Genomic DNA, 19197 nt, shown 5'->3' with positions numbered 1-19197 from the left:
TCAGTATTCTTTGTCCATTCAGGGACAGTGTGATTTGTTTAACAGAGTGGGTATAGGATAAACAAAAGAAATGACAATAGGACCCTAGTGGCTGGTCCCAATCTTAGCTAACTTTACCTTCTTGCTACTCACTGGTCACTGCACACAGACTTCTTAGAGTGGTTTTCATATAATACTGTGTCTCTCTCCTCATTGATGAAGACCAGAAATTGTGTTTCTCTTATCTCCTTGTAAGCAGCTCCTGGTTCAGTGACTGACATATACTATGTGCTGAAAATGTGTCTATTAATTGACTAAATGAATTAATGGCTTGATTCAACCAATTGCATATTGTGTGACATTAATGGCACTAAATGCTCTGGGCTTCTGTTTCTTCATCTGCACAATAAATAGTTTGAAACAGCTGAACTCAGGCTCTTTGAAAAATTTGGTGTTATGTATTCATTATCACAGACCATGTGACTTGGTCAATGTCATTATCACAGACCATATGACTTGGTCAATGCCTCAGTTAGCCATGAAATCAAAGAAAGAAAGAAAAGAAAAAAATCAAACCCAGTGCCATCGAGTTGCTTCCGATTCAGTGATCCTACATATGGTTTCTGAGACTGTAAATCTTTATTGGGTCTGTGTTAACTACCTAGCGCTTCTGTAACAGAAATACCATAAGTAGATGGCTTTAACAGAAATTTATTCTCTCACAGTTTAGAAGACTAGAAGTCAGAATTCAGAGCTCTGGTTCTGGGGAAAGATCCTTGTTTCCTTTCAGGTATCTTTAGGCCCAGCCTTCCTTGGAGATCTCAGTGTATCTTGGCATTAGTCTTTCACTGGATCTAGGGAGTTCATCTGGTATGACACTGTAGGATAAGCCCAACAGCAACAAGGAGCATCACAGTGTAGCGACCAAAGATTCAAAGGATGGACTCTAGTCCCAACTCTTCTTTCTTGGGGGTAGTGGTCTTTCTTCCTCTGCTCACTCTTCTTTCCTTTCATATCTAAAAGGAGATTAACTCAAGATACAACTAAATCCTGTAGACTGCATCCTACCTCATTAACATCATAGAAGTGAGGATTTCTAACACTTAGGAAATTACAGCCGATCAGGACCGATCGTATTAGATTATATAATGGTTGTGATTACATTATATTAGATCTCTTTATGGTGGATTACTCTCTCTTGACTGCCAAACCATTAGGAATCCAGGCCCAGTCAATTTGACACAAAACCATAACTATCACAGGATCAGACTGCCTCATCTCTCTTCCACAGGGTGGCTGGTGGGTGTGAACTGCCTGCTGATCTTGTGGGTAGCAGCCCAATAGCTAGCTAACAGTGCCAGGCCATGTGTTTTGGTTGATGTCATTGACAAATGTATTTATCTGTTAGCCATGAAACAATCACATGTAAATTTACAGAATCATTACTGTGTTTTTCTACCCCATTTTTCTTTTAGAGCCTTATCAGAAGGCAGCATGTCAAATCTTGCCTTGAGAAAAACGACTCAAAAAGGAAATGGTAATGTATATGATCTTTTCTTACTCAGAAAACTTAAAAAATATGGCGGGAAGAAAACTATAGAAAGGTCTGAATTCTTTTATATAGATATTGAATGTTTAGAAGCAATATTGCTGCTGTTGTTAAGTGTCATCAAGTCACTTCAATTCTAGAGACACTGCATAGGGTTTTCAAGGAGTGGCTGATGGGTTTGAACTGCCAATCTCATGATCAAGTGCTTATCCTACAGGACCACACCAGCATTTCTTAGAAGCAGTATTCTAATTATTATTTGTTGTTGTAGTTGTTAAGTTTCTTTGAGTCAGTTTGGACTCATAGTGACCCTGTACAGGATTTCCAAGGAATAACTGGTCGGTTTGAGCTGCTGACCTGTGGTTCATATCAACCTTGCAGTTCAGTGTTTTATCCCACAGCACCATTAGGGGCATCAAGTTGGTTCTGACTCATAGCAATCCTATATACAAAAGAATGAAACACTGCCTAGTTCTATGCCATCAGTATAGCAGCTGTCACGTTTGGGATCATCATTGCTTACATTATGTCAATCCATCTCACTAAGGGTCTTCCTCTTCTTGCTGACCCTCTACTTTACCAAGAATGATGTCCCTCCTGATAACATGTATAAAGTACAGAACACAAAAGTTTTGCCATACTCCCTTCTAAGGTGTGTTCTGGTTGTACTTTTTCCAAGATACATTTGTTTGTTCTTCTGGCAGTCCATGGTACTTACAATATTCTTCTCTAACATGGTAATTCAAATGCATCAAATCTTTTTCTGTCTTCCTTGTTTATTGTCCAGTTTTCACATGCATATGAGGTGATTAAAAGTACCACATCTCTTTTAGGTCAGATACACCTTATTCCTCAAAGTGACATCTTTGTTTTTTAGCATTTCTGATATGATACGCACTGTGTGACGTTGTAGGTTAAGAACTGGACTGTTAACTACAAAGTCAGTGGTTCACACCCACGAGTAGCTCCTTGGAAATTGTATATAGGGTCACTATGAATCAGAACTGACTCTTCAGCACTTAACAACAACAACATGAGTCAGAACCGACCCAATGGTACTTAACAGCAACAACAGTGTTAGGTTTAAGGACAAAGCAAGAGTGCTACAGATTGTAATTTTCAATTTAAATTATCAATAAAAATGGCCTTTTTAGGGGGTATGTGTTGGGAGGGGCAGGTAAATTATTTGCTTCTGGCTCCCATAGGATTAAAGAAGTAAGTTACTTATATGCTAATGCAACATGATTTACTATTAGTTACTAGGTACTTTAAGATCAGTTCTATGTGTACCTCTGGATGCTTCTGATTAAGTAAAAGGGCCAACCCAGTAAGCCATGGATGGGTTTATCCCAGCCTGTGGTTCCACATTCTTGGAGCTGGATGGGGCTGGTGATCTGTACTGGCAGTTTCATTTGGCACCTGAACACGTTCTGTATGTTATCTCTGATGAGCAGGTGTGGATTTGTTCTTTCTTGCCGGTAAGCCCTACTTTGAAACAAGTACTATGCTTGCCAGCCTGGAAGACCAAAGCTAGCCAATCAGATGAGCCCCGAAGATGTTCAAGTGAACACACCCACACTCCATTCCATGACACCAGCGGTCTCCATTTCTCATGTTTCTTTTGATAGAGATGAAATTTACTGCTCAGGGAACCATGCTGAAGCAACAGGGTTTTCACGAAGTGAACAAAAGAAGGCCTTTGTTGCAAGATAGCAGCTGGATAAAGAAACGTCCTGAAGAAGAAAAGTAAGGGGGTGAAGTGGTGGGTGGGTGAATGGGTACAGAGTAGCATTTGAAAAGCAAATGTGTTCTTCTAGCATATTTGTTGTGCGGTCTAATGTTCAGTAAGGTCACAAAGTAAAAATTGATTATCTTGGACTCTCGAAAATATCTCTACCATTTTTAATATCCTACATGGATAAGAAAAGCTGTCATTAGTGAGAATGAGTAAGAATTCAAGGTTATCACCTAGAATTGATGTGTGTGTTTGCTTGGTAAACTAAAAAGACAATATGATTTTCCAGTTTTTATAAAGGTAGCATATGATCCATGGTGAAAAAATTATTGAAGCATGTTGATCATGTCAGTAGACATTTGTTGTTGTTGCTAGGTATATTCAAGTCAATTTTTGACTCATAGCAACACCATGTGACAGAGGAGCCCCCTAAGGTTTTCTAGATTGTTAATCTTTTTGGGAGCAGATTGCCAAATCTTTTTCCATAGAGCAGCTGAGTGGGTTTGAACCACCAACCTTTCAGTTAGTAGTCAAGCACTTAACTGTTATGCTACTAAGGCTCCTTTTCAGTAGAAGTTGTTGTTGTTAAGTGCTGTTGAATTGGTTCTGACTCATAGAGACCTTGTATAAGGTTTCTGAGGTTTCTGGTGGGTTTGAACAGATGACCTTGTGGTTTTCAGTTCAGTGTTGATCCTACAGTGCCACACCATGAAGCAGTAGAAGTAAACACATAATAATATGTTTTTCAAATTTATATATTTAATAGAATTGTTCTAAAATTTCTATATGTACAAGTAAAATTGAACACATGGATGTAAGTTTCCAGGTCATTTTAGTCCCAAGTGGCCACATACCTCTGGAAGTTTGGTAAATGTGGTAGTGTCATTTTTTACAACAAAGAAAGCTTTTTCTGCATGATATGAGAGTTGGTTATAATGCTTTATGCTGAGCATCATTGCCAATATAGGTTTATAATAGACATTTACCAATCTGGTGTGGCACTGTAGTATAAGCACTGAACCACAAGGTTGACAGTTCAAATGATCCAGCCTCTCCTTGGAAACCCTATACAAGGTCACTATGAGTTAGAACTGACTCAATGGCACTTAACCACAAAATGTACACGTATGAATGCATTTTCTGATTTTCCCTTGTGTTGGGTTTAATACTTCAACAAACTATTATTAAATACCACAACCATTCAAAGGAGGTATTATAGTCTCATTCATAGAAAAGGAATCTGAGGGTCAGAGAAGTTAGATCAGTTTTCCAATGGTGCACATCTATTGACTAGTGGAGCTGAGATTTTAACATGGCCCATCTTGTTCCTTTATATCATTTTCTCAAATGAGGAAAAATTTTCTCTTTGGGATATTTAGCAATATTTGAAAATATTTCTGATTATCACAACTGGGGAGTGATCCTTGCATCAGGTGGGGAGAGGCAAGGGATGCTGCTAAATCTCAAACAAATCTGATGCTGCTAAACATCTTTAAATACACTGGACAGCCCCCATACCAAGGACTATCCAGGCCATAATATCAATAGTACTGAGGTAGAGACCCTGCATTATTTTCTACAAAGCTGTGCACATCAAGTTATTTGAGGAACATACTTACAACATTAAATAAAAATGTTTATGTTAACTTTTGTGTTTAAATCTTATTGTTTTAAAATTTAGAGAATCACACTAACGTTTGGGGTTAACACTGTTGTCACTGTTAATTTTTTTCAAGTTGATTTTGACTCATAGAGTGTGACAAACTAGAACTGTGCACTTGGATTTACTTGGCTCTAATCTGGAGTTCTGATGTGGCACTGTGGGTTAATGCGCCGGACTGCAAAGCCGTTTGAACTGCAAGGCGTTTGAACTGCAAGGTCGGCAGTTCAAGCTCACCAGCTGCTCCTCAGAAACCCTATACAGGCTCGCTATAGGTCAGAACTGACTCGCCGGCACTTCGCAATAAACAACAACAACAATGTTTAGACGGGTGGGTAGTGGGGGTGTTCTGATATGGTGCTATAGAATAAGCACCCACTGACCGCTGCTCAGAAATCCTATACAGAGTTGTTGCTATGAGTTGGAACTGATATGATGACATTTAACAACAGCAATAATCTTTATGGGAGCAGATCACCAACTCTCCCACGGAGTTGCTAGGTGGGTTCAAACCACCAATCTTTTGGTTCACAGTCAAGTGCTTAAGTGTCCCATCCCCAGGGTTCCTTTGGCATTAACACTATTGGACAACAGTAATTTTCTTCTATGAAGAGATATTTTTTGCTTCCATCAAAACCTAATATGGCACGTCTATGTTTCCATAAGGAGCTCTGGTAAGCGTAGTGGTTACGAGTCGGGCTGCCAACCTCAAGGTCAGCAGTTCGAAACTACCAGCGTTTCCGTGGGAGAAACTTGAGGCACTCTGCTCCCATAAAGATTTACAGCCTCGGAAACCATGTGCAGGGTCACTATTGAGTCAGAGCCGACTCCATGGTACTTAACAACAACAACAAGTGTTTCCATAGTAATATAGTGATGTCATATGTAGACTATAAATTTTGGATTGTGAATATTTGCACAAATCTAACTAAAGATGTCTGAGACAGATCAGAGTCGTTAGGAGTGAGGGGTTTGTGCCAGGTGGACCTCCTTACAAAGGCCCAGGGAAGCCAGCATTTTCACTTCTGGACTGTGTCTTATAACATTGTTTGTATTGTTGTTATGTGCCGTGGAGTCGGTTCGGACTCACAGCGACCCTGCACAGGGTTTCCCAGGCTGTAAGTCTTTACGGGAGCAGAAAGCCTCGTCTTTCAGGCCCAAAAGTCTGTAGTTCTGAGGTGGAGAAACCCTGCATTACTGGGCTGCGTGTTACGGTTTTTCTCCTTCAGGGAAAATGCGGCCCTAGTGCCTGCTACTGTTTCTCATGAATCTCACGAAGGGCTACCTAGTGAACTGGAGCGTTCTCTTGGGGTCTCTGGAGATGTATATTTGTTGGCATTGTTTTAGTTTCACTGCCCATCTTTAAAAAAAAAAAATGCTGTCTTTGACAATTCTTTTATAACATTATTTAAAATGATTGGTAGGTGTTGAGTAGTGCTGGAGGAGCAGAACCATGGGAAATGTGGTATTTCATGATTGACTGGGATGACATGCTGGCACTTACTCTCTGTCTTGGCTCAAATCCAAAGGCTCTACTACAGGTTTTGATATTTCTTCAAGTCGCCTGTGTTTTCATGTTTGTTGTGCTAAGTGAGAAAGACGTGCCTTGGGAGTCTATATATTTACTATCTTTTATCTCTATTGTCTTTGCTGACTAATTTATAACATAACTCCAAGGACAAATGGAGCAAACTGAGTATTACCACAGTTCAAAATGGGCTATGTCTCCTTTGAATGATCAATCTACTTTAATATAAATATTGCTACTTACTCTTCTTTTGTCAGGCAAACGGTCAAGTCCGTGAAATTAAAATGTCCAAATATAATGGTGGTGGTGTGCTGTGGAGTCGGTTCCGACTCACAGTGACTCTGCACAAGGTTTCCGAGGCTGTAAATCTTTACGGGAGCAGAAAGCTTCATCTTTCTCCCACGGAACAGCTGGTAGTTTTAAACTGCTGACCGTGCGTGAGGTTAGCAGCCCAACTCATAACCACTACACTACCAGAGTTCCTTGCAAATATAATGGACCTCAATAAATTAAGTATATATCGGTAGAAAGCTTTTCCAGCAGAAAAAACCCTTCTAATGGTAATGTACAGGGTTGCTATGGGTCGGAACCGACTCGATGGCACTTAACAACAACAACAACAAATGGTCCCCAAGTAGGCCAGCAGCTGAAATCCACCAGCTGCTCAGCAGGAGAAAGATGAGGCTTTTTACTCCCATAAGGATTTGAAGCCTCAGAAATCCTATAGAGTCAGAACAGACTCTTTGGTACCAAACAAGAACAACACATACACACATACACAGGAACATACATGTTTATGGAGTCCTGAAGTGGGGCTGTAGGATGAGCACTGGACTGCTAACCACAGGTTGGTGGTTCAAACCCACCAGCCTCTCCTTGGAAACCCTATACAAGGTTGCTATGAGTCACAATTGACTTGATGGCATTTAACAACTAATCTAAAGGCTGGTGGTTCAAACACACCATGAAAGAAAGGCCTGCTGCTCTGATTTCACAAAGATTACAACCAAGGACACCACAGGGAAGAGTTCTAGTCTTTAACACACGGGGTCTCTCTGAGTCGCACCAACTCAACAGCCATGGATGAATCGATAAAAGTAGGTAGATTTGTGTCCCCACACTCTGACTGAAAAAAACAAAACAAAACAAAAAAAACACAACACAACAAAACATAACATAAACCACAACAGACTCATTCTATTGTTGAATCATGCGGAAAACTCATGGGATAAATCAGAATAGCCATCATTTGTGCTGGCAAGCTTGCTTCTTTTCGTCTTGCTCCTTCAAGTGGTGACTGGTTAAAATAAACAGTTGTGTTCTTAAGCCTTCAATAAAGTGACTGAACCTTGCCAAAAGTTGTGAGCTCTTTGTCTGTCTTCTTTGTTTTGCACTTACCAAATACTGAGGTAACTCCTTTTGTGACCTAATTTGTTCCTTCTTTGCAGAGATGAAAATTATGGTAGGGTGGTGCTCAGCCGGCACAACTCCCACGAAGCCTTGGACAGGTGGGTGTTTTAGACAAGTTATGTCATTAGCGGAAACACAGAGATGGTAGTTTTAAGGAGGCAACTGGATAGTTGTGGTTAGTCTGAGCCATCCACTGATGTTCTAGTCACTTTTAGAAGAGTCTTTGACATATGAGGGATTTCCATAGGGTCGATTCTGTGCTTCTACTTCTTGTTCCCAGAACTACAATGACTGGATGCCATAGTACAGTCAGCCCTCTGCCCATCTCACTTAGTTATTCTCCTGACAGCAGGAAGGGGCTTTCATAGCAATAGGACCCAGAAATGCAGAAAGAACAACTGCAAAGTTCATTTGCTTTAAGAAATGGTGCATTTCTCTCTAAAAACTTCTGGGCTTATGGGAAAATAACCTATCAAGTAAGCCACCCCATGGCAAACAGACTGACAAATGTGAATTAACAGAGAAAATCAGACAACAAACAGCAAATAATTGTTGAAAATAATCTAAGCTATTCCTATTAAAGCACAGCTGCATTCATTTACATACACACAACCACACCCATCAGAAGACAGCTTTTCATCTCATTTGGTAATCTATTTACCAATCGATAAGGAGCTCTGGTAGCGTAGTGGTGACGAGTCGGGCTGCAAACCTTAAGGTCAGTGGTTCGAAACTACCAGCCGCTCCGCGGGAGAAAGATGAGGGTTTCTACTCCCGTAAAGATTTACACCCTCGGAAACCCTGTACAGGGTCGCTATGGGTCGGAACCGACTCGACGGCACTTAACAACAACAACAACAATTAACCCAAGAGTAGGGATGTTTTTCATTATATGAATTTCAAAAAGCTAAGGAGACATTTTGAGATTATAAAATTAACTCAGATAGCAGAGAGAAGGATAAGGAATAATTTAATAATTTTTCCTCATTAAGGAAAAGGAATAACATATCCTTATCACCTTAGACAATAGGTTTGTGTTATCCACAAACCAGAACATTTTACTTCCTCTACCAGATCAGTTGAGTCCTGGTGTAGCGCTGTGAGCTAATGCGTCAGTCTGCAAAGTTGTTTGAACTGCAAGGTTGGTGGTTTAAGCTCACCAGCTGCTCCTTGGAAAACCTACACAGGGTCACTATGGATCAGAATAGATGCAACAGCACTTAACAACAACAACAACCACAAGATCATTTAAACATCTTAAATGAGGCTGATAGCGCCAATAGTACCCAGAGATCTGCTGACTTTTCTATCTAGGGTAAACATTCCATTCCAGTTTGTAGACGTAATGCATTATGTTTAAATAAAGTCTTTTATAAAGTTTATGCTAACTGTGACTACTATTTTAGTTTTCTCCACATGCTCATTTACCAGTTCAAAGTTTGCAGCATTCACTACTTACTCTGTTGTCTTTCCTCTAACGAGTTCTGCCTTCTGCCCAATTAGCCTATAGATTTATTGACTCCATACACATTTATCTGCAGCCAACTGTGTGCTTGACATTGTTCTAAGGACTGAGAACAAAACAGAGTCCCTGCTTTCATAGAATTTTCATCCTAGTTAAGGGTCAGGAAGAGGAGTGGTAGAAAATAAATGCAATATAATACATTATGATGAGTACTAGGGGGAAAAAAGTCAGCCAAAGAGGGATAGATAGAGCGGTGGTGTTGATGGAGGGTATTTTGTAGAAGGGTGTCTCAGATGGTCCAGCAGTTCCTTTGTGCTTTCCCACATGATGGCAGAAAACAAACCAAAATACCCATTGCTTTCCAACTCATAGCAGTATCCTATGCATGTCACAGTAGAACTGCTCCATAGGGTTTTTAATGGTTCAATGTTTGGAGGAGATTGCCAGACCTTTCGTTCGAAGCACCTCTGGGTGGAACCTTCGGTCTTCTGATTAGCAACTGAGCACATTAGCTATTAGCACTACCCAGGTGCCATGATGGTGAAATATATCATGATTTCACTATGAGGTTTGCTTAAAAACTTAGAGAATTGCATTTGTTACTTTTCTTTACATTCTTCTTGCTTTGTTTTTTTCTTTTCAATTCTTTCTGTTTGAAAATGTTCATCTTTATTCTCCAAGGTACAGCTCAGATTTCACCTTGTCCACTAAGCCTTTCCTGATGCTAATATTTGGAACTAATTTTGCTTACTCAGAACTTTGTGTACTCTCCCTGAACCTCTTGTGGCACTGGATGCTTTCTACCTCTGGATGCATGTGGTGTGTTTGTCCCTTAAAATAACCAGCTCTGTGAGGGCAACATCGTTTAATTCTGGGCTTTCCTGGGGTCACCAACATAGAATTTTGTCTGTTGTTTACCTCCAAGTATTTGCTCAGTGAAAATGTACTGCCAACAGTATCCTGTCTCAGTATTTATTCTGACTTAAGCAGTTTGAGCTGTCTGCTTCAAATGATACTTTAAAATGTAAGCACTGTAACGCATAGCGATGGTGTTTATGTGCCGTGGAGTCAGTTCTGACTCATAGTGACCCTGTACAGGGTTTCCAAGGTTGTACATTTTTACGGGAGCAGAAAGCCTCATCTTTCTCCTATGGAATAGCTGGTAGTTTTGAACTTCTGACTTTGAGGTTCACAGCCCGATTCTTAACCAGTACGCTACCACAGCTCCTTACAAGCCGGTGTAAGTTCCCAAATAGCTTGCTTTCCCGTATCACAGGAGACTATGAGGCTCTTCCCTCCCCCCATCCCCCACCTCACCCCCATCCATTTGATCAGTGGCATCAAGCTGTTTCCAGTGCTGTCATCTTGTCCCTTATTGTCTTGTTCTCTTCCACCATCTCTTCTTCCTTTCTGCTCACTTGTCTTCCTCTCTTTGTGCTTTCCTTTCATCTGTTCTTTCTTGATATATTTGTCCCTATTCTCTTTTTCTTCTCCTTACTACCTCAGTCCCTTCTCCCTTTGTCCACTTTCCTTCCTTTAGTTTTTCATTGTGAATTGGGTGAATATTTACAGAGCAGATCAGTTTTACATTTTGTTCTACCTCATTAATTGCAATCCCCACAATGTAACATCAGTTATCCCATTTCCTCTCTGCATTTCTTGTTTCTATTCCTCCTTCTTTCCTAATTTTTCAAAACTTTGCCCTTGGATAGAAGTTGCCCTTTTGATCTCAAATGGCTGCTTATTCTGATGTGTGCGCACCTCACTGGATTAGTGTCCCCTTGTAGCCCTCTTTATTGTTTGGCTGAGAATTCAGCCATCAGGGTGAGTTCATGTCCAGATCTGAAGGGGGACTAAGCGTCATAGTTTCAGGGGTTCTACCTGTCTCTATTGACCAGTAAGTTTGGTCTTTTTTATAATTTTCAGTTCTGTTTCTCATTTTTCTCTCACTTTATTCAATAGGTCTCTCACTCTATTCAGGACCTTCTAATGTGATCCCTTTCAGAACAGTTAGTAGTATAGCTGGACACTCCACTTTCTTCTTTAATTTTCTTCTAACTTTTCCTGTTTCTATCACTTATTTTCTTTCCTTTCCCTCCCTTCTACCAGCAGTTTTCTTTTTCAGACTTGTCCGCGGTGCTGAATTACAAATAAACCTGTTATTACGGAACTCATCGTGCTGGCTTTTGACATGGCTAAAACTCTGCAAACAAAACAAAGCTGATTATAAAGGGATTGTAGGGGGTTATGATATAGAAATCCACAACATTGACAAGCATTGACAAGAATACATACTAGCTATTACTAATTTTGCATATTGTGCTTTTTTTTTTTTTTTTTTTAAACATAGTCTTATCCCTATTGTATCCCTATGGCCCATATTGTAGCTAAGAGTGATTGGAGCTAGAGAAGAATCCTTTATTAACATCGAGAATTAGATTTGTCATAGTTCTTTCTGTTTAAGTAAAAACTTTGAAGAATCTGGGTGCTCAAAATCCTTCTTTTCTTGGTAACTTGCACATTTTCTACCCTAATTGATGAAAAATTTTCCTAATGCATGATAGATGGGTCTTATGAACTATTTATCTAGTAATTTATCTATCTTTTGCATATATTTTTGGCTACAGGAAAACCACTGAGAGAGATGAGCCAAAAGCCACAATTAGTCGGTACAGATCTGATGACACTTTAGACAGGTAAGGTGTTTTGAACTATCCAAGCAGAATCCATAACATATGTTGAATCCCATTTCTTATAAAAATGATGAGATATTCTCATGAACCATTAATATTTTATCTTCAGAGATAGAAGAGACAAAAAGAAAGACTTGAATTATTTCCTTCTTCAAATTTCGCAAAATTTGACAAGATATAATATTTCACTAATATTCTTATAATAGTAGATTGATATAAACAATTCTGGGATGAACTAATGTCTGTCTAGCTAGTGTGCACACTGTGTGGAATCTTTCAGTTCAATTTAAAATTGATGGTGTCATTATTTTTGTGAAGATGAGTAGTCATTACTCTAGGTTTTGGTTCTCTCCTCCTAATGGTGGAGGAATGGCAGTTTCTGTTCAGCTACTTTATGGAGACACTGTAAATTTTAATAACACAACAGCTTTGATCCTCCCTAGGATAAAGGCATTAGCTCATTACTTTAGAAAGTGAAACTACTCTCTCCACATTGGAGTAACCATTTGCTTGTAAAACTATTTGGCATAGTGGTTACGAGTCAGGCTGTTAACCTTAAGATCAGCAGTTAGAAACTACCAACTGTTCTGTGGGGAAAAAAGGAGGCTTTCTACTCCCATAAAGATTTGCAGCCTTGGAAACCCTATACAGTGTCGCTATGAGTTGGAAGCACCTCCACGGCACACAGCCACCAGCACACGACCACCACGTTGGACTTATGGTTAATTCTCAGAGGATTCAGGGTCATCTCTACAGAGAAAACTGAGAAGTTTTCATTCTGGCTAAAGTGTTGGTGTTGTTACATGCAGACGAGTCAGTTCTGACTCAGCGACCCTGTTTTTAAGGAGCAGCTGGTAGGTTTGAAGCACCAAACTTAACAGTTAGCAGTCTAATGCGTATCCTATAGCATCCCCCCTGGACTCTACAGATCACATGTTTTAGGTTTGTTAAAGATGATGTAGCAGCACAAGTCAAGAGCAAAGTTAAAACCTTTAGTTTGAGTAACGATGCAGTGGAATCGAGGTTAGCAGTGGTTGAGTGCATCAGTTGCTCCTGAAAACCCTATACAGGGTTCACTGTGAGTCAGAACCAACTCAGTGCACAACAACACTAAATCCTTACAGGAGCAGGTGGTTGTTAAGTGTGGTTGAGTCTATACTGAGGACTATAGGGTTTTGGAGGAGCAGTTGGTGGGTTTGAACTGCCAACCTTATGATTTGAAGTGAAGTGCTGATCTTACAGCGTCACACAAGAACAGGTAGACACAGCATATGTAGCCAACCCAAATACAAATAATTAAACAACTGAATTTAGAAAACCTAGGTTAGGGAGACCCCTAGTGTTCAGTAGTAGAAGTATAACTTTCCTTCCGTTCTTTTGATTATGTGAAGGGCATGCAACCACCACCACTACCAATCCTAAAACCATGCAAACAGAGCTTTTCTAGAACTACCCTCCTTGATGACATCTGAGACCAGAGGCATTGAAGCCTCTGGTGGACATTAGATAGCTGTTGCTCTTCACCCCAAATCTCAGTGGTTTAACACAATAGAAGTTTACTGCTTGCTTTCATTGGAGTCCAATATGATTGACTGAAAGAATGGGGGGTGTGTGTGTGGGGGGGGCTCTCTTTGCTCCACACAGATACCCAGAGATCTTAGTCCCTTCTATGTTTCAATGCTACTATCTCCACTGTGGGCTAATGCGTCAAGACTGCAAAGTCGTTTGAACTGCAAAGTCCATGGTTCAAACTTACCAGCTGCTCTTTGGAAACCGTATACAGGGTCACTATGGATCAGAATGGACTCAACAGCACTTAACAACAACAATCTTCAACCCATGGGTACCAAAATCTTCATGGAGGGGAGACAGTGAGCATGCAGGAGGTTGTGGGGATTTTCGTGGACCATAATTTTGTCCACATTCTTAGTTTAGAATTCAATCTCATGATCCCAACTTAATTGCAAAGTAAGTTGACAGGTGTAATCTCCTTGTGTGCTCAGAAGGAAAATACAATGAGATTAGTAAATACATAGCATTTCCCCTACCACAAAACGTTAAAAACTAGTTAAACATTCCATCGATGCCTTTACTGACAAGTATTGTCATTTATAAAATCATACACATTATAAAAATAGTTCATGATTTCTGTGTTTAGACAGGCAAACAGAAAAAGCATAATACTTTTAAAAAAATCCAAACTGTATAAAAATAGTCTCATCTTTTTTTTTTGGTCATTCATAAGTAGCTTTTTAACTGTAAAAACTCTAAAACTTAACACTTGAAAAGCAGTGTTTGTTTATTAGAGAAAAGTTATGTTGTGAAGTCATTCTAGCATGAATGAGTTCTGAAAGGAGTTTAATAATCAAAATGTTTATCCAGATTTTTGTCTTGTTTCTTTATAAAGGATCTCAGACAGAAAAGATGCTGCTAAAACATATAAGGCCAATACCTTGGATAACCGACTAACCAATAGGTACCAGTTTCTACTAACTTGGAGAAGACTCAAGTACAATATTTTTCTAAGCATTATTTATTTACTTACATTGCTTCATTCATACTTGCTATCTCTCTGTAACTTATCACCCTCTATATTTTTGATACTCAAGTTGGTTAGAGAAAGCCAAAATCTTATTGTCTGGCTTCAAAAAATCCAGTGAGCTCCTAGCTCCATGCCATCATTCTTCCCACAATTATGTTTCTGTTTAAATTCTCCTGGTGGCAAGATTGTGAAATGCATGTAAATGCAAAATTTGCATTTTTATTAGTAAAGAAAATTACTCTACCCAAGAAATAAAAACACAGGGGTTAAAAGATGCTGATGGTCTAAAGAAAAAATCAGTTCTTTGAAATCTGATATAAGAGACAAAAAGATGATAGAATCACATCATCAAGTTTCTTTCTTTCTTCCTGTCTCAAATAATGTCTAACTTTTTAACAATAATGACTCTAAATTCATAGATGATTGCAGATAAATGAAAGTTTTCATTCTTCGTCACTGCTTAAACTTTTTGTTTTTGTATTTCATACCAGAAGCCTGTCCACATTTAGGTCACCAGAAGTAGCAAAGTCGTAAGTACTTTTGTAACAGAAGTTACACTTTAAGAATAAAATATTTGCTTTGTTTTTCTTTGTGTTAATTTAATTCTCTTGACCCTGGGTCTCTGACTCTCAGGCTGAAGTTTCATTGGGATTCAGTTATACCCACACACTTGCTGTTGTTCCATGCTATCCAGTTGATTCCAATTCATAGCGGCCCTGTGTAGGGTTTCTGAGCCTGTAGATCTTTGTGGGAACAGAAAGCCTCATCTTAACTTCTGCAGAGGGACTTGTGGGCTTGAACCACTGACCTTTTGATTCGAAGTCCACCACTTATCCTACAGAGCCACCGTGCTCCCACCTACACAACTAGGTATTATCTGTCTCTGCAGAGCAGGAGTCCTGGTGGCTTAATGGTTAAGTACTTGACTGTTACCTGAAAGGTTGGTGGTTCAAACTCACCAGTCACTGCATGGGAGGAAGATACAGCAGTCTGCTTGAAAATGCTCACTGTGAGTTGGCATTAGCATCTTAATGACAATGGGTGTTTTTGATCTCTGCAACAGAATTGACTAGTTGAGGACAGACACCAAAATGATTCACAATGCTTAAAATATTGACTGGACTTTTACAGAAATAGTTTGCAGACCACTGCACTAACCAAACACCAAAACTTAGATCTTATTTATTATTATTATTATTTATTCTAGATGCTTTTTTCCTCCCCCTACAGACTGCTCCCATCTCCCATGGCAATCAAATCTTTCTTCCCTAAGCTTCATTCCCCCCTCCTTCCCTTCAACTCCTGCCTCAGTGAGTTCTAAAATCATGGGTTTGTTAACAGTGTATATGGAAGAAATACAGTTTTTTAAAACCTACAATATGCTTCTGGCTACTACATGCAGCTCCAGTTAGGCAGATTTCAAAAAAATTGTTCTTAGTTCCTTCCTTTGTATGAACATGTTAATGTGATGTTTTGCACTGGACCACACTTCTCAGTGGTAGAAGCAGGCTTGAGCTGCTTCCATTTTCTGAGAGTCTGGATATATTTATAAATCTTAATTAGAGATGCAAACACATGGCAGGATTTAAAATTTGTTTTCTTTAACAAACTAATGCTTTGAACATAAAAATTGCAATATAATTTTGTTATGGACCCAGGAAATAAATTTTTTAAAAAAGACCTGAATCCATAGGATGCCAGAGTTGATTTGTCTGGATTTAGGACAGGTAATGTCATATGAGAAATGACTTAGGCATCCAATTCCTTCCATGTTAGTTAGCTATATGAAAGACTGGTAATTTATAAAATAGGTCACATTAAGGAAAGACATCTTTTGTTGTGCTTCAATCCTTACATGAAACATTTTGTGGTGGGTAGAGAGCGGGTGAGGACTGAGTCAATCTCCAGTGCATTCCAAATTGGGAAGAATGAGTACATTTCATGAATGTGGTTATTTGTGTTTAAACAGGCAACATGGTGATTTGTTCCACGCAAGCACTGCCAACACGACGATTTCCACCTCTGCTACGACTCCTGTGAAGAAAAAGAGGTATGGCGGCTGCTTGGGTGGGCCTCTAGCCGCTGTTCTAGGGAGTGGTCTACCCAGGCTCCCAGCAGCACTCAAGGTTTCTTCCGCTTTGTCCTCACTACTTTTCAAGGATCCAGTGTCTGCATTCTGCTATTCTCAGTGTCAGTCCTTTTTCCTCATGCTCCTGGTGTGGCGCTGTGGGTTGATGTGCTGGACTGCAAAGTCAGTTTGAACCGCAAGGTCGGTGGTTCAAGTTCACCAACTGCTCCTTGGAAACTCTATATAGGGTCGTTATAGGTGGGAACCAACTCAACGGCACTTAACGACAACAGGCTGCTATATGAAGTCACCAGATAGTACTCAACTACTAGTTAAAAGGTTGACCTTTCGAACCCACCCAGAGGTATCTGAGAAGACAGATTGATAATCTGCTTGTGAAAGGCCACAGCCACTAAAGCCCCTGTGCAGTGAAGTTCTACTCTGTACACACGGGGTTGCCATAAATTGGGTTTTCAGTGGCTGATTATTTGGATTTGAACCACCAACCTTCAGGTTAGCAGCCAAGTGTGTTAACTACTTCCACCACCTAGGAACTCTAGAGCTGCTGTCTGGCCTTGGATTTCCAAGTATGTCTTTAATGATACCACTCAAACTGGCAGCTGTCCAGTACATTCCCACTCATGGTTACCCCGTGCGTGCCAAAGTAGAACTTCATTCCACAGAGTTTTCAACAGCGACGATCTTTTGGAAGTAGATTGCTAGGACTTCCTTATGAGGTATTTTCGGGTAACTGAGCAGTTTATGTCACCAGAGACTCCTATCTTTGATGACTGAGCTTAGGTAGTAAGGGCGGACTGATTCAGGTAATGAGTTTTAACAGTCCTTCTGTAGGAAGGCCATAACCTTAAACAATGACTGAGATACGGATGTATATTTCCATGCTCCTGAAACCAGCCTGCTTCAGCGTCTGCTTCTTCTCCTCTGTAGATGATTATTCTTCTTCTGACTTCACCTCCCATATTCTGCTTTTGCTGAGTACCAGTTATTTAGTAGACACAGTGGAATAACAGGACCTGTGGTAGCAGACATATTCTTCCTGAGACAAAAAGTGATGGTGGAAGGGAATTCTTTATCTTGAAAGGAATACAGTGTTAGTGCATCATGATGCATAGAAAACAAACCCTTGAGAACCTTGGGTTTATTTTATTCTTATTGCCTCTGCCTGCACCTAGAACCATGCCTGGTACTGGGAAGGTGCCAAATAAATATTTGATGGGGGACTGACTGATGTTGCCTAAGTGCAGCCGCTGTCCTCTGAGAGGTAACGACTGGTTGTATGTTTCCTGCAGTAAGCGTTCTGGTTGCATTTGCCAATCTCACAACACATGATTTCTTTTTCTCTTGGACTCATATTTCACATGTTTCTGACCCTTTGTTTGTTAAAAACAGATTCCTAAGATTGGAAGGGAACTTTAAGATCAGGTGGTACAACGGCTAAGCCTTCAGCTGCTAATTGGAAAGTTGGCCTTTGGAACTCACCCAGTGCCTCTGTGGAAGACAGACCTGGGGATCTGCTTCTGTAAAGATTAGTCCTAGAAATCCTAGAAATCCTCTGGGGTGGTTCTGCTCTGTTCTCTAGGGTCACTATGAGTTGGCATCAACTTGAGTGATAATCAGTCTCCTACCCAGTACAAGTATCTTTCCTTGAACTGCTTAGATTTAATTCAAGACCTAGAAGCCAATATTGAGATGCATCTTTGATTGGTGGTGGTTGGTGGTTGTGTGCCATGGAGTTGACTCTGTATAGGGTTTCAGAGGCTGTAAATCTTTATGGGAACAGAAAGCCTTATCTTTCTCCCCCGAAATGACTGATAGCTTCGAACTGCTGACCTTGAGGTTAACAGTCCAATGCGAAATCACTACGCTACCAGAGCTCCTTAAATGACTAACTCTTTTGAAGGACTATCTCCTCCTTGCCGTGAGCTGTCATTTGCCTTGATTTAAGGCCCACCTTGTCTTAGTTCTGTCCTGTGATGCCTCAGAGAATACAGGAGGCTTCAAAAACTTTGTGGAAAAATCCTACTATGTTTTAATTCCATTGTCCATGAACTTTTAATTCCCCTCGTATACCTATTTCAAGATTTGACAGTTAGCTCTCCCCAGGTTCTACTAATTAAAAGGTGTCCTGGTGAGGCAAGGACATTTCTTTCGTTGGAAATATTCTTACTGCGTATTCCTAATCCTTTGCTTATACTGGGATGACTTTGTTAATTTCTATGGTGTTCATTTATATTTTCAATAGTCTTCCTTGTCAGGATTTTCTATTACAGTTTTTTTTTTTTAAAACACATTTTAAACAGAACATCAACTTGTTATTGTTTCTATTATGAACTATTTCAGATCTTGAGAAAAATAAAGAGAATATTGTGATAAACACCCATGTACTTATTACTTACGTGTCATAAATGCTATTGTTTTCCAGATTTGTTTCAGATTTCTTTTAAATGAAATGTCTACACTGAATAGTGCCAAAAGAAATGAGAAAAGGAACTTACTTAAAGGAGCAGATTGTCATTTATAAAATAGTTTTCATTCTATTTCCAAGGC

At 39.8% G+C, this 19197-nt stretch overlaps 1 protein-coding gene across 1 annotated transcript in view; it reads left to right on the top strand.

Annotated features, from left to right (window-relative positions):
* Positions 1-1473: 1473 nt before the first annotated feature.
* SCEL (sciellin) overlaps positions 1474-19197 on the top strand; it is a 155709-nt gene continuing 137985 nt past the window's right edge. The window contains 6 exon segments of the mRNA XM_006832069.1: positions 1474-1516; positions 3157-3274; positions 7900-7959; positions 11954-12022; positions 15053-15091; positions 16531-16611. Of these exon segments, the coding sequence (XP_006832132.1) occupies positions 1474-1516; positions 3157-3274; positions 7900-7959; positions 11954-12022; positions 15053-15091; positions 16531-16611 (410 nt within the window).

Source organism: Chrysochloris asiatica, unplaced genomic scaffold (genome assembly GCF_000296735.1).
Source record: "Chrysochloris asiatica unplaced genomic scaffold, ChrAsi1.0 scaffold00005, whole genome shotgun sequence".
In the NCBI taxonomy this organism is placed as follows: domain Eukaryota; kingdom Metazoa; phylum Chordata; class Mammalia; order Afrosoricida; family Chrysochloridae; genus Chrysochloris; species Chrysochloris asiatica.
The sequence above is the reverse complement of the archived record's forward strand: the minus strand, read 5'-3'. Positions and strand labels throughout refer to the sequence as shown.